General features: G+C 44.2%; 1 protein-coding gene across 1 annotated transcript in view; it reads left to right on the forward strand.

The window, feature by feature from the left end:
• Positions 1 to 26,271, forward strand: part of wdr90 (WD repeat domain 90) — a 77,474-nt gene that overhangs the window by 6,562 nt on the left and 44,641 nt on the right. Inside the window, exons 6-10 of the mRNA XM_063221440.1 lie at positions 1,293 to 1,419; positions 10,606 to 10,670; positions 13,426 to 13,532; positions 14,159 to 14,228; positions 26,239 to 26,271. The exon at positions 26,239 to 26,271 is cut by the window's right edge and continues 128 nt beyond it. Coding sequence (XP_063077510.1) covers positions 1,293 to 1,419; positions 10,606 to 10,670; positions 13,426 to 13,532; positions 14,159 to 14,228; positions 26,239 to 26,271 — 402 coding nt within the window. The remainder of the gene's footprint in view (positions 1 to 1,292; positions 1,420 to 10,605; positions 10,671 to 13,425; positions 13,533 to 14,158; positions 14,229 to 26,238) is intronic.

Genomic DNA, 26,271 nt, shown 5'->3' on the forward strand with positions numbered 1-26,271 from the left:
GTACCTACAGGTACATTCATACTGAGTGTGTATATAGGCCTACTGAGTGTATAATGAATATTCATTGTTAATGTGAAGTGTAAAGTTTTATGTTGGTTGAAGTTCTGATTTTGTGGCACTTTTTGGTTTTACTGGCGCCCTCAAGACATAGGCCTATTCTGCTCTAGGCGACTGCCCTGTCTGCCTATGCCTAGTGTTGGCTCTGGCACCGTTCCTTGAATAAAACCAGTGTATGTTTCGTTATGAGGGCAGAGCCTGGCTACATTGGTTTTCGTTGGGTTACGGAGTGATACTCGATCGGGTGCCTAACCGGTAAAAAAAAGTTCAGTCAGATGACTTTTTTTTGCTTTAATCCCTGTGTTATGGGACAAACACGTGGTGTAGCCTATATTCGGATAGTAGTTGTGTGCGATCAAACGTTGAAACTCAACCGGGAGATTATTAGGCTACTGTCTGTAGGTTATTGATTGATGTGCGCATGAACTCCCAGCTGTTAAAAAGAACGGACGTCGGTCATTCATCCCACGACTGAAGGCACATTCCGCGGCTGTAGGCCTATATTGCACAAATATTCACACATCACGTCAAATCACAAATTAGAAGTCTCTTGTTCCTATGCCAAATTAACGCAGCGCTCTCAGGAAGGGTGCACCAATTCAAACAGGTAGCCAAAATATACAATGTAAAAACATTTTGTAATTATGTAGGCCACATATTTATGATAATGAGTTGTTGCGCTACAACTGCTGCTCAAGTTGGTGATCATAGTCATCTCAAGTCCAACTTGAAAACGGCGTACACCGTCTGAGAGCAGTCGTAGGATTTCATCTTTCCTGCGCTTACGATGAGATTTGATAAATACCAACTGGTCGTAGAAAAAGAACGTACGCACGACGTACGTATGATTCTCGTCGTACGCTGCTTTGATAAATGAGGGCCACTGATCCCCAGCCATTCTCTTGGTTTGTGTTATCGTGGTACTGTGGTGTTGGGGGAAGGATGTGCCCCCATGCCAAGAGAGATGGCACACACACGCACACACATTACATTACATTACATTATACTTAGCTGACACTTTCTTATCCAAAGGGACTTATTAGGCACAGGGTATTGTTACAGTCCCTGGAGCAATGTGGGTTCAGGTGCCTTACTCAAGGGCACTAGCCATGGATGAAGGTGCAGGTAAGGGTTGGATTTGAACCTGCAACCCTCTAATTTAAACACCAGCGCTCTAACTATTGAGCTATGGCTGCCCCCCCCCACACACACACTAACCCCCTCCCCCTCTCCAGGTGTGTGTTTGTCGGTGGTGAAGAGTGGTGCGGTGGTGTTGGGGGAGGGCTGTGCCCCCATGCCAAGGGAGATGAGCTTCCCCGTCCCCAAGGGCTCCAACTGGCATGACGTCTATGACTACATCAGGTAGGCCTGTGTAGCGTACGTACATGTGTGGGTCAGTGACGTTCCATCATTAGCACATGTCAGGGCGGTGCAACGACAGCCAATGCCACTATTGTATGGATTAATTTTTGGTTATTTGTTTTTAGTGGACTGTTAAACCGTTAAGACATGCTGTTATAAATTAGCTGTTACCAGAATGGCAATGACCAAGTCATAGTGCATTACTAAAGGCCCTGTGTTATGTCATAGTAGAGTAGTACTATGGTAGTCAACTTTTCAATGACTATTACAACGTGCCACAGGAGGTACGGTGTGCATTAAGGGGCTACGATTCATATTCATTGCAGCATATCAACCACTAATTACTAATGAATGAATGGGCTTTAGATGCTGAGTCCAAAAAAAGCGCCTTTGACCCATGTGTGTACGTGTACATATGTGTCTGTGTATCCATTTGTGTGCCTGTGTGTGCTTGTGTCTACATGCATGTGTGTTTACATGTGTGTCTAATATGCGTGTCTGTCTGTACACGTTTCTGTGTGTGTTTGTGTTGCATCCGTACAACTACAACAGGTGTGTGTGCACAACTTCCATGGCCATATTGTGTGTGTGTGCGTGTGCGTGTGCGTGTGCGTGTGCGTGTGTGTGTGTGTGCGAGCGTGCGCGCGTGCGTGTGCGAGCGTGCGCGCGTGCGTGTGCGAGCGTGCGCGCGTGCGCGCGCGCGTGTGTGTGTGTGTGTGTGCGCGTGTGTGTGTGTGTGCGCGCGCGCGTGTGTGTGTGTGTGTGTGTGTGTGTGCAACCAGCTCCAATGGCCTTCCCCACCCGTATCAGGTCTTTTCGTCGAATGAATTGGTGAGAGGGGACCATTCGAACAAAACGTTGGACCATTAGTATAAGGCTGGGGATCTTTAGTCGAGGATGGTCCGTCTACCGCAAAAGCCAACGAAAGGTCCTTAAAATTGAACTAAAGATCCTTAGGTTTCAACTAAAGGTCCCTTCAGTCTGCCTATATTAGAAATGTAAATCAGATTTTTTAATGCTCATTTTAATGGGTTTTCTTAGAATCAGCTTTTTTTCATGCTCATTTTAACGGTTTTGTCTATTTAAATATGTTCATTTGAACGGTTTTGTCTAGCCTATTTTAAATAGCCTATTTGTTTTTTGTTGATTTAAACATGTAAATCTATAAATAAAATGTACTTAGGCTACTCGTTTTTACTGGTAGGCTATGTTGTTGTTGTTTTTACGATTAAGTCCATGGCTACAGTAAAGAGAGAGAGAGAGAAGTTAAATCGTTAACACTGCATAGGAGCGCTCTCTCTCTCTCTCTCTCTCTCTCTGCCCGGCGAGGCAATGTTCTTGGGCGGTAACTTTTTAGATGCGAAGCACCAGCAACAAGAGAATGCTGTCTGCCTTACACACAACAAAGTTCGCGCATGAGCCAGAGCACTATGCATATAACAGTGTTGAAAACATTACAGAACCCATGCACCTGTGTTAAGTCCATGGCTACAGTAAAGAGAGAGAGAGAGAAGTTAAATCGTTACATTAACACTGGACCGCTCTCTCTCTCTCTCTCTCTCTCTCTCTCTCCCTGCCCGGCGAGGCAATGTTCTTGGGCTATAGTTTTATTAATTGAATAAGCTGCCTATTTTGTTTCATATCCTGTCTTTTATTGTTGGAAATCGTCCATCGATCCAGTCAGGCTGCCTATTTTATATCCTATTATTCCCGTGTGTCCTAGGCCTATTTCTTTTGTTCGAAGTCTAAATATATAACTAATATATAACTGATTTACCCGCGATTCATATAGGCCTAGGCCTAATAACGGCACAAACTGAATGACAATAAATAGTTCGCGCATGAGGCAGAAAAAATAACAGTGTCGGAAAACATTATAGAACCCCTGCACCCGTGTTAAGTCCATGGCTACAGTAAAACAAAAACAAAAACACTAAGAGCGAGAGAGAGAAGTGAAATCGCTATATTAACACTGCATAGGAGCGCGTTCTCTCTCTCTCTCTCTATGTATCTAGTAGGCCTATCTAGTAATCTAGTATGTAAATCAAATGTTTTTTTTTTTTTTTGCTGTTTTCAGATGTGCTTCATAAATAAAATGTACTTAGGCCTACTCATTTTAACTGGTATGTTGTCGGTTTTTTACGTTTATGCCGTTAAATTTTTTGACAATTATCTAGGTTACTTTCTACTCCTTACATTTCTGGAACAATATTTGAGAAGCTTTTTTTCACTTTTACGCCGTTACTTTACTCCGTTACATTTTTGACAAATATCTGTAGGCCTATGTTACTTTCTACTCCTTACATTTCTGGAACAGTATTTGAGTAGGCCCTAGCCCCAGCTGCGGGCAGAGAGGCGGGAATCGCTTTGAATCAGGGCAGCGTGCGTCTACTGAGCACATTTGGTTGTCATGCAGCGAGTTTTCTGACTTTCCCGGTAACTTTTTAGATGAACGCTTCTAGCTACCGTCTTCTGTAGGTCTGGAATATACCTACGTGTGGAGTAGGCCTAGAGGTGCGCGGTGGATGTATTATTTCATCCGCAACCGCTTCTTAGAATTTCTAATCCACCTGCTATCCACCCGCCCTAATGTTTTTTCTCCAATTTCCAAAACCGAATCCACCCGCCATCCGCCTATTAGTTTTTAGTATTTAAGATGCCTGGGGCACATAGTCGATCGTCTTTTTCAAGCAGTGCAGGTCATTTACATCTTGCCAGCCTATGTTTTAAAAAAAATCTCTAACTTACAGCGATTCCCAAGTTGTCTCCACCCATCGCACAAACGTGCGGATGCTTTAATGCAGCCTACATTTTAGCAGTTTAAATACCTCCAGTCCAAGCAGCACAATCGAAACTATTGGCTATCTAGCTTACAATTTTGGCTGGTATCCAATAAGACGAGTCAAGTGACAGTAGAGTCTTGCAAAGAGTGCAGAGAATTATGTCGCGCGTGTGTGTGTGAGCGAGAGAGGGAGAGAGAGGGAGCGATTCCAAACTTGTCTCCATCCATCGCACAACGTGAAAGCTAACGTGTATGCTTTAATGCAGCCTAAATTGTACCAGTTTTGCCTCCTCTCCAAGCACCTTTTTAAGTGGTGGCAACCATGCATGTTTTCAACAGGGCCACGCAGAGTGGACAGTGGAATGCTGCTTGAAATAAGTCGATAATGAATAAAATATTATGCGCAACGTCTACAAGAAAAGTAATGGCTATTATTACCGTTGCGCGTAAAGATGAGGAAGGGATGGATAGATGGATGGATGCTGTCCTATGGAAGGGGCCGTCAAACAGTCTACATGACATCTTCATTAAAGTCGTTAAATAAGTATCCATAGCCTACTGTGTTTGACGGCCCCATCGTCTTGCAAATATTTACGCGCAACGGTCATAATGGCGTCTCGCACTACACATGCTCGGATGATGCCAGAGGCGAATAGCAAACAGCCAAATTAAGGCATATTCGACATAGACTACCACGACAAGTTACCGTTTGGGTCGCAGTTGGATGTTTATTCAGTAGAATTATGTGCGTAATATCAGCTCCATCCACCAAATGCAGCACAATCCCTGTTACTTTCACGTGAGGTTCAAATGGACATTACTCGACAAAATGCAAGTCTGGGTACCAACAACTGAAGTAGGCTACAACATAGAATATGTACCACATATAGGGGTATTTTCATTTTCAGTCCTTTATGTGCGTTATGCCCAGCTTTTATTGAATACAGCGCAGGTTTTGAAGTTCACCAAACGAGCATCAACTTTGTGCAAGTCATTAAAACTCTTTTTTTACCAGCACTGACGTGTACACGGTTTCATTTATTAACTAATTGCACTTTCTGCCTTCTCGTTTCACATGTGATAAATCCACTTAGTATGCTTTATCCAATTAGCCATGGATGCAGGATCATTCACTGGACTGGACACTATTGTAAGAGGTGAAATTTAGACCACGATTCAGGAACGACAGACAACGGGAGTAAAGGTTATGGTAGTTTTATTTTTACAATTTCATAAAATACAATTAGGAGGGAAAACCACCACAATATCCATGCAACCAGCAGCGTCTGTAAACTGCTATCTTCTTTGAATAAATGAATAAATAATCACAATCTGGAGACACTCGGACGATAGTAGCCTACAAAAGTTAAGTTAAGTTAAGTTACACACTCAGCCACTGCTGCCGGACGTTGGCTCGTCAATTACTTAATCAACTATAACACGCGCAATAGCCTACCCAAATGCAACTTACACACAGTTCCCAAAGCTACCCGGCCGCGCGCAATGGATACCTACAGCAGCCCTGCCCCACCCCAGCGTGTAGCGCACAAGTCTACACTATTGTCCGAATGTTGTTATTTCAAGACAGCAAACTGTCACTGTCCGCCGGCCGCTGTCGTGACATATTTTATTAACACTAGTATGTGAGTAACAAGTGAGGAGTTCCTTGATAGTTTCCTTAAGGGTGAAGTAGCCTGGAATACTGTCGCAGATCAGATAGTTCATTTCTAAATGATCCTGTTATGAACCCGAGTTTAGTAGATATCGCGCAGTGAACGAGGCAGCCTGCAAACAGTTTGAAGCGCAATGTGGCTGTAACAAGTTAGAAAGTAGCCAAACTCTGTTGCTTGTTAACCTTTTAAAATTATGCGCGTAATGGTGGGGTGGCGTCCGCGCCAATGTAATATCTTGAGCGTGCTCGGTGCGTAATTCCAAGAGCAGCATGAAAAGGAAGAAAAGGAAGATGATGGGCTGACCGAAACGCTTGTCCCCTGTCTGTCGGTTTCATTTACTTTTTTCGGCTTTGTTTAATACAGTTTTTGATTCTGCATTCAGCTCCAGTGTGCTACTCCTTTCTTTCTTTTTAAATTATGAGCGTTCCACGAACTATCTTTCTTTGCGCACGCTATAAAATGGCAATAAACATGTTACTATAAACCACTGGTTTACTATGTATGCTTTCTAATGTTGGTAAAGGCGGCATAAGCGGGATAATGTATTGTCCACACGTGACTACGGAAAATATATTTCCTTCGAAGCGGAATAACAGCCCTCCTCCTTCGGCATTGGGGGTGTTATTCGCCCCGTAGGAAAATATTTGTAGTCTAGGTGTAGTCTACTTTTTTGAAGTGGGTATACTGTATATTCTCGCATTTTTGAAGTGGGTATACTGTATATATTTATGCCATTCTAAATAATGGATCAATCAATTTTAAGTTGGTATACTGAATCCCCTAAAATTTAGAAGTGGGTATACTCCGTATACCTGCGTTCTACCACTGCGTGTGGACAATACATTATCCCTTACCTTAAAAGCTGTTGTAGGCCTACATTTAAAAAAAAATCGTCAAAATGCCTCCTGCTCGCTTTGAATCAAAGCAGTGCGGTTTAATGTGTCTAGAAGTAGGCTATTGACCCTTGTGCTCGCTTTGAATCAGAGCATCGCGCGTCTGATTAGACTATAGTGCATCTAGAAGTAGGCTATTGACCATTGAGCACATTGTCATGCAGCGAGTTTTCTGACTTTCCGGTAACTTTTTAGATGCGAAGCACCAGCAACAAGAGAAAGCTGTCTCCCGATACTTTGATGTTTCTGATTCTGAATGACAACAAATAGTTCGCGCATGAGCCAGAAAACAATATAGGTCCTAACAGTGTTGAAAACATTACAGAACCCCTGTGTTAAGCCCATGGCTACAGTAGAGAGAGAGAGAGAGAGAGAGAGAGAGAGAGAGAGAGAGAGAGAGAGAGAGAGAGAGAGAGAGAGAGAGAGAGAGAGAGAGAGACGTTAAATCGCTACGTTAACACTACACAGGAGCGCGTTCTCTCTCTGCCGCGTCTTTGCATGAACAAATGAAATGGTAATTGAATAATAGTTTGCCAGTATTGCAGGGTGTATTAAACCCAGTGTACGTTGGGGTGCAAGGGAGAGCAAGGAAGAGAGCAGCATCTGTGATTAACCGCTTCGAAATGTGTGCGTAAAACCTGCTGTTAACCAGTGGGTTTTGTGAAGCTTGAAGTGTACCACATTAAAAAAAAGCTTTCGCAGATGAGGTTCTGGAATATTTTGTAGTGCATGGGACATTGACAAGGAAAGGTAGCTATGATATCCTCGTGAATAGGTCTTCGACTTTTCAAAATGCCTCCTCTCAACATTCAACATGTAAATGGGTTATTCTGTAGTCCAACGCTATCCTGGCAGGAGAATCATTCGTTACAAATACTGCATACACACTCAGCAATTGTGTCTGTTGGTTTTTGTCCTCCAGGTCTTCATAAAATCATCTACCACCGCTGTGATAATTTGACTACACACCGCTGAACAGTTAACAGTTTTTTAGGCTACTGTATTGACAATTGCAGTCATGCCGCTTGTCTTGAACTGTCTCTTCCCGTTCCATATCGTGACAGCCAGATGAGAAGCGCAAAGGTGGGGGCTATCCGCGATCGCGGAGGAAAGGTGTCAATATCCATAGCCTAACCCTTGAACTGTGGAGCAATTACATATTGTTTAGGTTCTTGAATACTTGGAATTAGCATGGAATTAATTTTCCATTAATAAGGAAACGTGTAAGATTTATCCTCAATCCTCCCCGATAATGTTTTTGTCATAGGCCTAATGTTAATGCCCTCCCCAACACATATCCCCAGTACAATATTGCGACACACGCTTGGCACAATGATAGGCCTACTAAATGAGTTCAATGTTCTTGCAACACTTTTCCCAAGAAAAGTCAGTTTTCATTTCGAGATTCCAGAGCAAATCAGCTGGTACTGCGCTGCTCGCTTGCTGGTCAATAAACGTTGAACTGAACCGTGTTGTGTGCGTGTGTGGCTATGTGTGTACCATCGTATGTCCATGATCGTCCGTGCTCTTATCATGCAAATGACATGTCATGCAGGCAAGGGCGTCCGTTTGATTTCAAAAGTGCTGGCCCGGACAATTACCATAAACCCGAGTAAGGTTTGAAAAGTGCTGGGTACAAGATAAGGCTACTTCCGATATGAGGTTTCATGATAAATAGCCTAATACGCATTGGCGTATTGACGCATAATGTGGCCATGTTAAAAATTAAAAGCCATCTGCGCTGTCTTGTTTATTTCTGATATCCTGCGCTGAAGTCATCTTTATCATAGGCTACATATTATGAATGCAACGGTAACTGAGTGGTTAACCCATCATAACTACATGTAGCCTTGCATAATGGTGCACGTCAATTTGTTGTCATAACTTCGCTCTGTCCCTTTTGATTTCCTCAAGCAATTCATCCCTTTTGTCATTGTCCCTGTTTTACTGTTAGTCTTATGGACCTAGGGCGTATCGATCACCATTATTTGCCTGAAACCTGCAAACTAAACACTGCATGCGCGCAGCCACACAGAGCATTCTCTGTGTCAAAGGAACCCTTTCTCCGCGCCTGTGCGGCATTCTCCTTATCGCTCCTAGAATGGCAATACATGTTGGCAGACTTTATTTGGCATATTTCACGATTATCTGGATATATTTGGCTAGGTTACTCAGCAAAGAACATCATTAACGTTAGTGAGGTAACTTTTGGTGTGCTGATACAAACACCAACGGTGAATCACGACGCAGGCCCTACTTCCCCAACCATAGCCTACTGAAAAGGTCCATAGCCATTGTGTTCAACGCCCTTTGATAGGCTCTGCCTGTATCAGGGTCGATAGGCTAATGATGGTGGTCAGGGCGCACATCAGTGTTTGGGTTGTCTATGCTTTTTTCTGGAATACTGTGCCGATTAGATAGAAATGATCATGTTATGAACCCGAGTTTAGTAGATATCGCGCGGTGAACGAGGCAGCCTGCAAACAGTTTGAAGCGCAATGTGGCTGTAACAAGTTAGAAAGTAGCCAAACCATGTTGCTTGTTAACCTGTTTAAATTATGAGCGTTCCACGAACTATCTTTCTTTGCGCACGCTATAAACTATGGTTAACTATGTATGCTTTATAATGTTGGTAAGGGCGGGATAATGTATTGTCCACACGTGACTACGGAAAATACATTTCCCTTCAGAGATAACAGCACTCCGCCTTCGGCGTCGGGGGTGTTATTCGCCCCGTAGGGAAACATTTTCTTATTCATGTGTGGACAATACATTATCCCTTAGGCCTACCTTTAAATTGATGTCGTACATTTTAAAACATTTCGTTGATATTGTAGTGGTGCAAACGACTGTAGTTATGAGATGGGCGCCAGCCAGGCAGCAAGACTGCCTACCTTTCCAAAAATGAATAAAAATCAGTGACCAACACACTAGAAATAATTCATATCAACACAACGAATATCTTTTCTTACGTTTAGTAGTGCACTTTTGCAAAACCCTCTCAATTTGGAACAGCTCACATCAATGTCTGGCTTTAGCGATTCTTGCGAATGGTGATCTTCTCGGCGCACACTTCATGGTTCCCTCTCTCTTGCTCTCTCGGCTTGTTGCTTCCTGACAGTCTCACCCGCCATTTGAAATTAACTCCATTTTATAGGCTGCGCGTGTAGTTCACAGGGGGTAACGCTGTTATCTCACTCCGGAGGAGGCAGAGGCAGTCCGTTACAATATAGTATATATAAAATAGGCTATAAAATAGGCCTAATGATAAAAAAAAGCAGCCTGAACTAAAATTAATAATTAATTTAAAAAAATAGAGACGCACGCACTTTCTACATGGTTCGATTTTTGTTTTCATTGCATTGTGGTGGTAGGCACACAAGTTTGATAAAATATAAAAAAATAATAGGCTAATAAAATAGGCAGACTAAACTAAACATCTGCCCAGTTACACGAAAGGTCTGCATGGATTGAACGTAACGTCCTTAGGTCTTCGACGAAAAATCCTCAGGTACTGCACGAAACGCCCCATGCCTTCTACGAATGGTCCAACGTTTTGTTCGAATGGTCCCCTCTCACCAATTCATTCGACGAATCGTCTCGAATTCTCCCCACCTATGTATCTACTTATGTGACTCTGTGCGCCCTTTAGGCTACAAGTCTGATGCCCTAACCTTTTTTCCCATAGCTGCGTTGAGTATCCGGTTCCAAAAACACATACACGTGAATGGCTTTAAAAAAAACATCCACATTTTAAAGTGTGTGTGTGTCTGTGTGTGTGTGTGTGTGTGTGTGTGTGTGTGTGTGTGTGTGTGTCTGTTTCTTCATGTGTGTGCAGGTTTCCATCAGATGGAATGAAGATGCCATTTGATTCCATTCAAAAAGGTCAAATTAACCAAGCATGTGAGATACCATTTCTTTCTACTCATCTTCTTTTTCTACTTTCACAGACACACACACACACACACACACACACACACACACACACACACACACACACACACACACACACACACACACACACACACACAGACACACACACAGACACACACACAGACACACACAGGCACACACAGACACACACACAGACACACACAGACACACACACACACACACACACACACACACAGACACACACAGACACACACACACACACACACACACACACACACACAGACAGGCTCGGACTGGGAACGATTTTCGGCCCTGGCATTTTCCCTCTACACCGGCCCCCCGACGAGAACCCCGGCGAAAACCACGCATTCATCCACCTATTCGTCCATGCCAAAAACCCAAGCAATATGAGACTAGCATGAATGAACACAACACATCTTCACTGCCATTTCACATTGAACTGCATAGAAGCACAGTCTGTGTGTGTGTAGGCTACCTTACCTTACAGGGGGTCATATGGGGATAGCAATGCGCATCCTGGTGCGGTATCTCAGCCTACTCTTTTTGCCACCTTGTCAGTAATTCGGTCTCTGTCACTTGGTAGGTGAAAAGTAGAAGTGAGCGACATAACCGTTTACCCCTCTCAGTCTGCCTTGTCCATGGATTGCAGCCGTTTCACTCAATGTTTGTGGAGTGCTGACATCAGCTGCTCAAAAAACAGAACGTTACTGATCCACAAAATACAGCCTCGTCTCAGGAACTTTGCTCGCCTCACACATCTCGGTGTTAATTCCATCTCTCGTCTTCATTGGGTGCTTTTGCCGCATATTGGCTAGAGAATTTAAGCAGAGTTAACAGATAGTCCGAGTCTTTTTGTGTTCCCGTTTGGGTGTTTTTTTTATGATTGCGTTCGCTCCGGAAAGTTTACAGACGTAAGCTAATCCTTCCTCACTGAAGGAATAGCTAGGCTAGCGTGATGAGCTTGATAAACAACCAGAGACGTTCTTAATGCAGAACAGAGAATCTTTGGAACAACTTCAAGTTCTGTAATATCCTCATATCCTGTGTGTCTTCCTTCGTGCTGGCCAGGTCACGGAACCCCAAAGTCCATACAAATCACTTTTCTTTGTGCCTGAACTGACGTTTCCAGCAATGTGTTGCCCTCATCCTCGCATGCTGAACTTGTAGGGATGTAGGGATCACTAGCAAAACGAAAATTACTGGCGAGTGGCGAAGCAAACAAAGTATCTATACTTAGGCCTATAGTTTCACTTAGCCCTTATAAAACACACTAACGCGCCATCAACACTTTCTGTTATGTTTGTGAAATTGTCATGAATGCCCCCTCTCCTCTTTTTGACACGTCTTTACGTGTTATCCATTGTCTGGGGACTGGTGAGCAACAATATGAAAATAAATATGAACCCCACAGCGGTTATACAGGGTTGCCAGATGAGTGATAATTTCCAGCCCAAAAACAAATGCTCAAAACCCGCCTGAAAGCACTAAATCCCACACAATTTGAAATAAATTATATAGATGTCTAGCCATAAATCTGCAGAGAAACCCACCCAAATGCTATTGTAAAAAATTTTTGACCACAGACTGTCATCCAAAGAAGCCAAATCTTGCCGTATTTGGCAACGCTGCCGGCGAATATTACATTGTTCCCATGAACCTATCAGAAGGAAGACAGGCACCTTCAGATTCCAACCCCATCGTGCGCTGCTTTACATTTTTTAACGCCTTCTGCCCACCGTCACTAAGATGAGTATTACATGGAAGGGGTATATATACTGCACCCCTGAACTGATATATGTATTATGTACTTCAGAGTTAATTATGGAGTTTGTGGTAGTCCAGGATTACCGACTTAGACTATTCCAAACTTCAGGGCTGGTATTAGCGCAAGGGGGCTGGTCCAAATTGTGTTAGGGCTGCGGCGGCCCAACAGGCATTTGCCCGGTTTCACAGATTGCCAGTCCGAGCCTACACACACACACACACACACACACAGACACACACACAGACACACACACAGACACACACACAGACACACACAGACACACACAGACACACACACACACACACACACACACACACACACACACACACACACACACACACACACACACACACACACACACATTCAAACCCATTTTGCTGTAATGCCAATGGCAAACCCAAAGGGCTGTAACACACAAACACAATGTTTAGTGAGTGCAGGAAAGCACCCTGCCAGGAAGGGTGCAGGAACTCGGGGCAGGCAAATTGACATCTAAATCATGGTCGTAGTACGGGTTCCCTCCAGCCAAGGCAGCCGGTTTACCAAGTTAACCCTTGGTTACTGCTGGGAATGTTGAACTTCGGCTGTAGGACAGGCCCCTTGTTGATCTCACAGAAATAAAGACTCACAGAAATAAATAAAGACTCACATACAAATGTCTCATATAGACTTATGTCTTATTATTACATACATGTTGCTCATTACATTAGTGTGTGTGTGTGTGTGTGTATTGTGGGACAGCCATGGCATAATGGTTAAAAGAACATGGACTTGAGATCAGAGGGTTGCCGGTTCAAATCCCACCTTTCCACTCCTTACACCTCCATCCATGGCTGGGGTGAACTTGAGCAAGGCACCTAACTCCACACTGCTCCAGAAACTGTAACCAATACCCTGTAAATAACCGTAAGTCGCTTTGGATACAAAGCGTCAGCTGAGTGTAATGTAATGTGTGTGTGTGTGTGTCTGTGCGCGCAGCTGAAGTGTGTGACAGTCCAGAGCCTCAGGAGAGCGTGTGTGTGAGCCTCAGCAGGCCTGTGCGCGATCGGGTCTCCCTCATCCAGCAGATCACCACTCCCAAACATGTAAGCTGTTTTGTGTGTGTGTGCGCGTGTGAGCGTGCGTGCGTGCGCGTGCACGGATGTTTGCATGTTTCTGTGTGCGTGTGTCTGTGTGTGCATGTGTCTGTCTGTATGTGTGTGTGTACGTACGAGTGTTTGTGTGTAATATACTATATGCAGGGATGATAGTGAAAAAAACATCTGAGCCTGAACTTTTTCCCCTGCTCTAACGACGATGACAAGATACTGCATAGTGACGTAACGTAGGCCTATTTTGACACATTTAACAACCTGTGTATGACCATTATTCAAACCTGATAGTAGAAGAAAACTCTGAACCTGTAACACTATCTGAGATAAGAATAACCAAATGGCTAACTATTATCAATGTTTTTATTTTTGCAAACTCTGTCAAGGCTGAAATCAGGCATGGAGCCTGAATACTATCAGTCCTGTATATGTTTATATCTCATAGTTTATACTGTATATACTGTATGTGTAGACTTATTTGAGCATGGCATGCAGAGTCTCAGTGCTGTGAAGGATGGCAACACCTACAATGTTTGATATGTTTTATATTACATGTATTGTAGATGCATTGTATAAAATGTAATATTGTTAACATTTTCTTTATAAAAACATGTTTTTAGCGGCCCAAGCACAGGAAGGTAACCCTGGTGACCCCCACACTGCCTGAGGTGCCACCTGTCAGGCTGTCAGGTATGTGTTTGTGTGTGTGTGTGTGTGTGTATGTATGTGTGTGTGCGTGCGTGTATTTGTGTGTGTTTGTGTGTGTGTGTGTGTGTGTGTGTATGTGTGTGTGCGTGCGTGTATTTGTGTGTGTGTGACTGGTGACTATGACTGAATATAGACAAACGTGCCATATGTTCGGGATTAATAAAAGCTATGCTACCAGAGGCTACCAAAGCTACGCTACCAGATAAGGTAGAGACATTTCATAAGTAAGGTAGAGACATTTCATATGTAGGTACAATTCCTGCCACTTCTCTACGCAGAGAAACTCATGAGAAACTTATGAGAATCATGTGACTCAAACTGATGATGATTGAGACGAAGGTCATCAATAATCATTAGTAAAAGAGTTACTTCCCCTCTGATTGCCAAATGGCTGGCCCAGGGTCCCTGCCATGTTGTTCTCAGTCCACCTCCTTTCGGAGGCGCTGTGACCAAAGCCCCACCCACAATCACATGGTCAACACCAAAGAGGCTTGAGACAAGAGGGCTTACTCACGTCATAACAGCGTAGTAGGAAATGATGGCGAGGGGAGTACGGAAATGTTATTCACTGTGGAACAGGTCATAGGACAGCGTGAATGTCTGTCAGCTGTCCTTAATTACCCCCAGCAATTACTGCTGACCAACAGCTGCCGTTACTTGGCCACAAATTATCCATCATGGTGTCGCCCCCACTGACCATGTGCAAGGGAGTACGAAAATGGCATCCATCGCACCCACTGACCAATGACCATGCACAAGGGAGTTAATTTTCCATCCACTCGTGTCCTCAGGCAACGCCCCCGTACTACACCGTGGCCAATGCATTCCCCGCCAAGAGATTGTTCTTTCTCTTGAGTTTCTTTGGTCAACACCTAAGGGTCTCCCAAGGGCCTTTGTTCCTCACTCTAGTTTTGACCGCGGGACGGATGAGACGCATAGAGCAACTTGCGCAATTTTGGACAAAGTATTGTTTGATATTTGGCCGAATAACAAACATAGACTGCTGAGTTCATCTTACACACACTTTGCAAAGAATTCCTCACTTCAAGTCTAAGGTCTTGCCTGGTCATATCTTAAGACTTTCATCCGGACACTGTGAACTAAAGGCGAGTTCACTGCGAGAAATATCCACGCACGCCTCCGTGGAACAAACTTCTTGCATTTGGGATTCAACCGAAGAATCTCGAAGCCGCAACAACAAAGACTTTTGCAGCCCCAAACTCTCGAGGACGAGAGAAACGTGGACTGCAATCCCCATTTCCAGACGGACGTACCGCGCCTTTGGAAACGGGATCCTCCTCTTCATCTCACACAGTAGGCACTGGGCATAGCTTATGTACTGAGATAGATGTGTTTTTGAACTATGACTTGAGTTATTTTTCATGTGCACATGTTTATTTGCATTTCTCCTGCTTCTCTGTCTATCCTTCTTCTTAGCTTAGGTTCCCCTCTGCTAACCCATTCTGTATTACTGGCTACTAAGCCTGGCGACCCCGCTTGTGGCGTTCGCACGGAATAGTTCAGGTATTGATTTAACCATCAATATTCGGAGCTCTCCGAGAATCGTCACAGCGCGACCGTTTCGCTCATTACTCCAGAAATACATGCGCTGCGCCCCTTTGTTGTAACGGGCCATAGCCGGCCCTAGGTTAGCAACGCAACGCTAACCATTTGTTTACACAGACACGCATAGCCACTAGAGTTCCATCTCTCTTTCCCTTCTCTCTGTTCTCTCTCCCTCTCTCTCGTTCTTTCACTCTCTCCCTTTCGAAATACTTGATTCTCAGAACCCTCCGAGCATTTCGGTACTCTTTTATACACTTTGAGTGCATAATCTGTAGTAAACCATTCTCTGAATAGCCAACTCTGCTCTGAGCGCTCTGCAAGTTAGCCATTAGCCAAGTTGGGCTTGCAGCGCCTACACAAGCACGCTGAAACCCCACTTCCTGTAGTTTTACAACTCGTAACGGGTGCGTAGACGGCAACGTCTCCCACTTGTTATTTCTTTTATTTCGTTTTCTTTCTCTCCCTGTTCTACTCGGACTTGTTATCGTTAATTCCAGAACCCTTTGATACATTCGCGCGTCCACTAAGGGACTTGAAGCGCCTAAAACCACACGGTTTACTTGCTACATAGCTGCTAGCTATCCCTATTGTTCACGGTTCTGATGCTAACGTTAACCTAGCCGAGAGGACGCCATTGTTGCCCAGCAACAGACACATGCATAGTAATCAGTGCGAGTTCCTCCCACTGACTACTACTCTCTCATCCCCTTTCATTTCTCTCTCTATTCCACTCGGAATTGTGTGCATTTATTACAGAAACCCAGACATTGTTGTGGACCCTTTGGGCCCTGCCTAGTCGACATTAGGCCTTTGCTAAGCAGCTACTTATCAGTAGCCTTTCCATTGTCTATGCTTTCTGTAGCTAATGCTAGCTTAGCCAACCACACACACGTGGTAGCCTATAGCAACCAGACCTCTGCTACACACACACACACACACACACACACAGGCTGAAAGCCTGTTCCCCTCTTCTTTCTTTTCCCCTCTTTTATTTCTTTCTTGTTTTATATTATTGTGCCTTAATTTTGTTATTATTCCATTTAACCGACTTTGAATGTAATGCATTTTATTAGTTATCCTAGTAGTTAATAAAAGTAAATCATTTGATTGCATTTTGTTGTCCTTGTTACTTTGTACACCCAACCAACCTATTATTAGAACTTTGCCTTCAGATCAACTTTTGTGCTTGTGTACCCCAGCTGATCACAGAGAATAGGCCTTACTGTTCACTGTGAACCGCTGAGTAACCCCAGTACAAAACTTATTATTAATTCTGTGTTTAGCAATTTATTGTTGAATATTGTGATTGATAATCCAAGGATTTTATGAGACGGTCCTTGGCCAAGGATTTTATGAGACGGTCCTTAAATTACATTTTAATTAATTTGTTTATTAATATTAATTAATTCATAATTAATTAAATTCCCAAACGAGATTTTACCTTCAATTCCTGGTATAGCCGCATGAGGAGTAAATCCCCATGCAGTTTTCCATACATTAACGCAACTCAATTACATTACGTGGTGCGGTCAGTGCGAGAATTCCGATTCTTACGCGACTACCCCTACATTACTGGTGCCCCGTGTGAGGATAGTGGTTTAATGGTTGGTGTACAAACTGCAATGACTAACAAACTGTATTAAATAACAGTTAAAGGCCAATGTATAATCCAGAGTGAACTCTAACAGTGAGTAAACAACTAAAAGTGTGTCAAGCAAATTTCATAACTGAAACCTTGCTACAAAGTGTAAATTACAAATGCGTGCAAGTTAATTAATTAGCACAGTAAATTAAATTTGGTTACAGTTAATTAATGACAAGTGTTAATTCCTGTAGAACTGATTAATATTTGCATGTTAATTAGGAATAGAATTAGATTAAATTCTAATCTACCTCATTAAGATCCAGTATTAGTTACGCCTAAAGTGAATTGTCAAGACACTCGAATTAATTGATTTAAATTCAAGTTTGATTTCTAACCTAATTAATTGACAACTAGTTCTGATTTTCTCGTAACGCTCTGTGATACTCGAGGTCCAATGAATTACCGCGTTAGACAACATTCTGACTGAATTAGTTAATGTTAGTATTAACTTCCCATGGGAAACCAATTACTATTCGATTAATTAATTGTAGGGTCAGATAACGATCTTAGCGTAATTGATTAACAAACCCGTACGCTTAGCGACAAGATAATTAGTACTGCGCAGGGTAACTATTCAACAATTAGATTAGCGAAATCTAATGACTTAATTGTTTACCCCGAAATTAGTCTAAACCTGCAAAACAAGTGTTTAGTCAGCCACTAAGAATGGCACCCTCATACTCCCTAGGCACGGAGCTCAGTGACTCAGTCACGGGACTAGTCAACACTCCCTCTGCCGTTCAAGAGATGGTTAACACCCTTAGCGAAAGAGAATGCAAACAGGCCATTGCCATCACAATGGACAAAATGGCCGACCCTAGTAGAGTCACTAGTGTAGAAGGAAAGCTACAGCTACTCACTTTACTTCGCGCCCTGCGGGCGGAGCTGGAACACAAGCGGCATGTGTCCACCAGCGTTTATAGGTTTAGAGAACTCCCCACTGCCCAGGAGAACCTAACCTGCCAGGGTGTCGCTGACGAGCCCCACCCTCTGGAGCCTTGCAACGAGCCCACGTGGGCCTTGCCAATGCCTCCAGTTTCCCCTGAATTGTTAGAAGAGAAAACAGTTAGGGTAGACCCAGCCTCTGTTAGCAAGCTGGTAGCAGCTGCAAAAGCTGATCAGGGGGGCGCCAGAGAGCCTACCCCCCAGGAGCCTTGCGAGGAACCAGAGATGGTTCAAGCAACGCATCCAGACACTCCCCTAGTGCTAACTCCTCTTCAGTCCGAGTCCAGCTTACCCACTGCAAGAGATTACCCTAGGGAGAGCCAGCCCGAGTTCTATGCAGCAGAGATAAAGCCATGCTATATCTTCTGGGACATCGAACCCCTTGTAAGGTTTGAAGGAAGGGACACCCTAAGTGCTCGCCAACCTCTGCCTTTCGACCCTCTCTTTGACCTCGCACCCATAGCATGGGGCGAGGGGGGAGACACCATAAGTGCTTCCACGGCCCTATCCCCTAGCACTCCTGTGACTCCGTTTCACCCAGTCTTAAACTCACCAGGAGATGAGAAAGATTTGCTGACACCAGAGCCCAAAGAAGTCTTAGGCCATAGGCCAGCGCTTCCCCAAGATCAGTGCCATGGTCCACAGTGGGCTGCGCCCACACTGACCACAACTTTCCACCAACAGGAACGAATTCTTTGTGTTGAGCCCAACACAGACGCCCTTGCCCATACTGAGGTATGGCGGCCCCTAGAGGGCCTCGATCTTACTGCATCCTGCTCCCAGGCGAGCTGCAGCATCCCGGATCCAGCTTCACCGTCGAGAACCCGAGGACAGCTCCATTCTACGACTCAGCTATCTCCAACAGGCGTCTTCCTCAACCACAACTCGCTCGCCGAGCCTCCATCGTTCCCTTTGGGTGCAGTCGTACCGACCAGGTACTACTTTCCGCTAGCCAAGGAGGTTGCTAGCAATAGCGCCTCCACTCTTAGCACCCTGCTAGCATTCTTGGCTAAGGAACAAGCCATTAGCCAGACTTTCTTCGACACCATGTGTCATGGCTTTCCTCCTCCTGCCTTCATACAGAAGAATCTCCGTCTTCTGTCAGCTCAGCAACCGCCGACGACTGTCCGAGCCCTAGGCACTGACGCCGCGTCGCTAACCATCCGCAGGAGAGAGTTTCTCCATTCTTTAAGTGTCATTCCCGGACTCCCTGACCTCTCGGTCGTCGGAGCTGACACTTTGGTCAGACTGAGAGCCCAGCTGACCCTGAACATCCAGGACACCGGTACCCGTACCGATCCAGTCCAACACCCATTCCAGGTTGACTTTGAAGCAACTCGTTCCAGACGAACGCTTCCCCAGACTTGTCATGTTGCTAGCAACTTTGACATAGCCCTTCTAGCTAGCACAGCTAGCTTCCCTCTTCAGTTGGCTCTCCCCGAAGACCAACTAAGTCTTAGCTCCCAAGCATTCTTTCAACCTGTCAAGCCATTCTTGGAGCCAGAGTTAGCAGTGTTCGCGAACATGCTACTCAAAGAGCACCACAATTCAGCTTACCTTCTGGCACCAGACCTGACGCGACATGACCCCACGATCTCATGCCGTCAGCCCCCAGACGTCCAGCTGAACCCAACGTTCCAGGACTTTGAGCTCACCCTTCCAGCCATCGGTGAACTCCCACCGTCGGACACCAACTTCGACTTTCCGGAACATTTCTTGGCCATTTTCCCTTCTCACATGGTTCACTCGGAACCCCAAGACACGCTTCAGGACGAACGCAGTGTCATGGCGGAATCCGACACACCAGAGCACGAGCTGGTGCGCGCTTTTGCCCTGCAAACGAGCAACCCGGTTCCTGCAATCCATGTGTCCGACTCAGCGTTATTTGAACCACATCCAGACTTCGAACAGGAAGTTCCTTTTCAGCTTGCAGAAGCTGACCTGGCAATCATCCGCTAGACCTGCAGACAGGACCAGCGACGAGAACAGATCTCCATTCGGATGTCCAGGAGAAGACGCCCCGCCCAGGGTGTCCGCTCTCCAACATCCTTCATCGGGCCTCCCGATGCTCAATCGCCACCGTCCACAACGCCAGGATCAGCAGAACACGGCGAGGGGGGAGCCTGAGCTCCGCCCCAGAGAGCAGGCTACTGCTCCTCAGTCTAGTGAACCTAGTTCAATCCCAACTGGTGTGACCGACCTCTCCAAGGGGGGTGGGCCTAGCCCACGCTCCATCACCTGGGGAAGGGGGGGTGAGCATTCGAACACTAAGCCTGGCCCGGCCAGACTAAAACATAGGTCTTAAAAGCACAAGTACTCGGACGGACCCTCGGTAACCGATTCTTGCTTCAAAAGCCTCTCGTACTCTACTCTTAGACATAACTATGTAACTCTCGCTCACCGCTAACACGCGTTCTACGCTAGTCAATCACACCTTGCATGCCATAGACGTATTAGCCTCATGATAAACTTAGTGAAGTATGTTTCTCTGTAATTAGACACCTAATGCACTCTCAACACGCTTAGTGGAATTAAAATACCCCGTATTTGATCCCTTGTAGCATGGTTGACAACATACTTTGGTCTAAGACCCACACTAACGTTTACTCATTGCAGAATCACCTGGCCTATAGTCTTGGCATAGCTGTTATCCTCAATTTGTCAATCTGAAACCTAGAAATAGGATTCCTTCTCAATTTACCAGCATTGAGTGACAAATCTTTTCAGAATCAAGTCGGTCTTTTATGTAGGTTTCTGGCACAACGTACACGTACGTCTAGACTCCTCCTATCATAGCCTATGACTATCCCTCACTCTACCTCTTTTCTTACTCCTGCACCTCTACTTCAAGCCCACTGGGTCAATCCCAGCTATCCCTTTATTAGAGACGCGCCGTCTCTGCGGACTGTCGACAGTCCCTGTTCACGAGCGTGCACCCAACTGTCTAAGGACAAACCACAGAAATTAGAGTAGCACGGATGGACAATCATTAGCTAACCAACACCCACAGACCACGATTCTGACACCATGTGACCACCATAACACAGTCACTACACTGATTTTCCCTGGGACATCCAGTTAGCAACTGAGTTATCGCTGTTCACACTCACCTCATTCAGCCACATACTGATACTGCACTTCACAATCACATACTGATACTACACCTCACAGTTGCACAATGATACTACACCTGACACTACACTGCAATATTGGACCACCCGGTCTGCGCGCCTGAGAGCCTTGACCGCACCAGAGTCCAACTCTACTGGGGACTGTGTCTCCATTAACCTTCCTAAGGGTAGGCTTGCTAACACGCTAACCCTTTCCTTTCCTTTCCTTTTTCATTGATTTTTCTTTGATTTTGGTTTGCTGTGTACATGTCATATGTAGTTAGTTAGGTAGCTTTATTCACAGTCATCATGCCCAGATGCCTTCGTAGCATTGCCCAGATGCCACTGTGAACTCTATGAACTGTGAACTGTATGAACTTTGAATTGCATGGACTGTTTCTCAAAGACTTTTCCAGAAGGACCTTTCGGATTACCCTTTCGGACTACCTCACTTTGGATCACTCCTATGGACTGCGACTCGTGGCAGAAACACACTACAGACCCACAGGAGGGCCATTCCATTCACCACCAGTGCGTCGGGGGGAGATGTAGGTACAATTCCTGCCACTTCTCTACGCAGAGAAACTCATGACAAAGTTATGAGAATCATGTGACTCAAACTGATGATGATTGAGACGAAGGTCATCAATAATCATTAGTATAAGAGTTACTTTCCCTCTGATTGCCAAATGGCTGGCCCAGGGTCCCTGCCATGTTGTTCTCAGTCCACCTCCTTTCGGAGGCGCTGTGACCAAAGCCCCACCCACAATCACCTGGTCAACACCTAAGGGTCTCCCAAGGGCCTTTGTTCCTCACTCTAGTTTTGACCGCGGGACGGATGAGACGCATAGAGCAACTTGCGCAATTTTGGACAAAGTATTGTTTGATATTTGGCCGAATAACAAACATAGACTGCTGAGTTCATCTTACACACACTTTGCAAAGAATTCCTCACTTCAAGTCTAAGGTCTTGCCTGGTCATATCTTAAGACTTTCATCCGGACACTGTGAACTAAAGGCGAGTTCACTGCGAGAAATATCCACGCACGCCTCCGTGGAACAAACTTCTTGCATTTGGGATTCAACCGAAGAATCTCGAAGCCGCAACAACAAAGACTTTTGCAGCCCCAAACTCTCGAGGACGAGAGAAACGTGGACTGCAATCCCCATTTCCAGACGGACGTACCGAGCCTTTGGAAACGGGATCCTCCTCTTCATCTCACACAGTAGGCACTGGGCATAGCTTATGTACTGAGATAGATGTGTTTTTGAACTATGACTTGAGTTATTTTTCATGTGCACATGTTTATTTGCATTTCTCCTGCTTCTCTGTCTATCCTTCTTCTTAGCTTAGGTTCCCCTCTGCTAACCCATTCTGTATTACTGGCTACTAAGCCTGGCGACCCCGCTTGTGGCGTTCGCACGGAATAGTTCAGGTATTGATTTAACCATCAATATTCGGAGCTCTCCGAGAATCGTCACAGCGTGACCGTTTCGCTCATTAGTCCACTAATACACGCGCTGCGCTTTTGTTGTAACTGGCCATAGCAGGCCCTTGGTTAGCAACGCAACGCTAACCATTTGTTTACACAGACACGCATAGCCACTAGAGTTCCATCTCTCTTTCCCTTCTCTCTGTTCTCTCTCCCTCTCTCTCGTTCTTTCACTCTCTCCCTTTCGAAATACTTGATTCTCAGAACCCTCCGAGCATTTCGGTACTCTTTTATACACTTTGAGTGCATAATCTGTAGTAAACCATTCTCTGAATAGCCAACTCTGCCCGGAGCGCTCTGCAAGTTAGCCATTAGCCAAGTTGGGCTTGCAGCGCCTACACAAGCACGCTGAAACCCCACTTCCTGTAGTTTTACAACTCGTAATGGCTGCGTAGACGGCAACGTCTCCCACTTGTTATTTCTTTTATTTCGTTTTCTTTCTCTCCCTGTTCTACTCGGACTTGTTATCGTTAATTCCAGAACCCTTTGATACATTCGCGCGTCCACTAAGGGACTTGAAGCGCCTAAAACCACACGGTTTACTTGCTACATAGCTGCTAGCTATCCCTATTGTTCACGGTTCTGATGCTAACGTTAACCTAGCCGAGAGGACGCCATTGTTGCCCAGCAACAGACACACACAGTAATCAGTACGAGTTCCTCCCACTACTACTCTCTCATCCCCTTTCATTTCTCTCTCTATTCCACTCGGAATTGTGTGCATTTATTACAGAAACCCAGACATTGTTGTGGACCCTTTGGGCCCTGCCTAGTCGACATTAGGCCTTTGCTAAGCAGCTACTTATCAGTAGCCTTTCCATTGTCTATGCTTTCTGTAGCTAATGCTAGCTTAGCCAACCACACACACACGTGGTAGCCTATAGCAACCAGACCTCTGCAACACACACACACACACACACAGGCTGAAAGCCTGTTCCCCTCTTCTTTCTTTCCCCTCTTTTATTTTCTTTCTTGTTTTATATTATTGTGCCTTAATTTTGTTATTATTCCATTTAACCGACTTTGAATGTAATGCATTTTATTAGTTATCCTAGTAGTTAATAAAAGTAAATCATTTGATTGCATTTTGTTGTCCTTGTTACTTTGTACACCCAACCAACCTATTATTAGAACTTTGCCTTCAGATCAACTTTTGTGCTTGTGTACCCCAGCTGATCACAGAGAATAGGCCTTACTGTTCACTGTGAACCGCTGAGTAACCCCAGTACAAAACTTATTATTAATTCTGTGTTTAGCAATTTATTGTTGAATATTGTGATTGATAATCCAAGGATTTTATGAGACGGTCCTTGGCCAAGGATTTTATGAGACGGTCCTTAAATTACATTTTAATTCATTTATTTATTAATATTAATTAATTCATAATTAATTAAATTCCCAAACGAGATTTTACCTTCAATTCCTGGTATAGCCGCATGAGGAGTAAATCCCCATGCAGTTTTCCATACATTAACGCAACTCAATTACATTACGTGGTGCGGTCCGTGTAAGAATTCCGATTCTTACGCGACTACCCCTACAGCATAAGTAAGGTAGAGACATTTCTTCCAGGATCCATATGACTCTAAACTACAATCCTATGGCAGCCATGCCCCTTCAGGAGGCGAGCAGACCAGAAGAATTAATGGAGTGTAATGGGACACACCCATGCAGGAGACCAGGGGTGTATTTCTCGAAACCATAGTTTCTAACTACTTTAATTTTCGAGATGATCCCGCTTTGCTTTGTATTGGTGACGCATGCTACGTCTCATCTTGGTGTACAATATTAAAAATCTTTGACTACTCTACCAGAAGTACCAGCGGCAGGAGACTATATGTTCAATATGTTTATTATTCTTTGTGTATTTGTGCATGCTGTATGTATGTTATTCATGCTCCTTGACACCTTAATTTCATTCTCGATTAATAGAAGTTACTCTATTCTATACTATTTCATTTCATTGGGTACAAAAATTACTCTAATCTATTGTACTATTTCGTCCAAGATTATTAAAAGATACTCTACCCTAATCCTCTGTACTACAGTCAATCCGGAAAGTATTCACAGCGCTTCACTTTTCTCGCTTTTTATTACGTTACAGCCTTATTCCAAATTGTAATCAATTCATCTCTGTCCTCAAAATGTAACATAAAACCACATTTTGACCATGTGAAAAAAATAATTCTTGAGAGTTTTTAAAAATGTATTAAAATAAAAAAACAAAGAAATCATATTTACTTAAGTATTCACAGCCTTTGCTTAATACTTTGTAGAACCATCTTTGGCAGCAACTAGATTCTTTTTTTCATTTCGAAAAAATAGAGATTATAAGGGAGGTCATCGGTGGGTGTTTCAACCTTTCTTTACATTGAAATTTTACATTTTGAGTCTGCACCTGGCTAAAATAGAGTTTTGAATGAAATCCTATGGAGAGTATCATAACCGATGATGTCAGTCCCACAGTCCCACACCATCTAAAGCAAATTTGTTTATCTTGGTCTCATCAGACCACACGACATGGTTCCAGTGATCCATATCCTTGGTCTGTTCATCTCTCTTGAGACCAAGATAAACAAATTTTCTTTAGATGGCGTCAAGGATGTGTGGTGGTAAACAAGTGAGTTTTACAAAAAAAGTGCATCATCACCATGATAGTGGGACTGACATCGTTTGGGGATGTATAAAGGCCGTGAACATTGGAAATCTGAATTATACCTAAAGAAGCATGCATGTCAACATGCACTGTGACTACAGAAGCAGATCATGATACTCTCCATAGGATTTCATTCAAAACTCACACCCATCTATTTTAGCCAGGTGCAGACTCAAAATGTAAAATTTCAATGTAAAGAAAGGTTGAAACACACACCAATGACCTCCCTTTTAATCCCTTTTTTTCTAAATGAAAAAATGAATGTAGTTGCTGCCAAAGGTGGTTCTACAAAGTATTAAGCAAAGACTGTGAATACTTATGTAAATGTGATTTCTTTGTTTTCAAATTTTAATAAATTCTCTCAAACTCTCAAGAACTCTTTTTTTTCACATGGTCATAATGAGGTATTTATGTTACATTTTGAGGACAGAGATGAATTGAATACAATTGGGAATAAGGCTGTAACGTAATAAAATGCGGAAAAAGTGAACCGTTGTGAATACTTTCCGGATTGACTGTACTGTATATCCTTTGGGATTGATAAGAGTTTCTCTGCTCTCCTCTAATCCGCTATCAGTTCCAGCAGCAGGGGACCCCGGTGCGGGCGGCA

Source organism: Engraulis encrasicolus, chromosome 17, assembly GCF_034702125.1.
Source record: "Engraulis encrasicolus isolate BLACKSEA-1 chromosome 17, IST_EnEncr_1.0, whole genome shotgun sequence".
Classification (NCBI taxonomy): domain Eukaryota; kingdom Metazoa; phylum Chordata; class Actinopteri; order Clupeiformes; family Engraulidae; genus Engraulis; species Engraulis encrasicolus.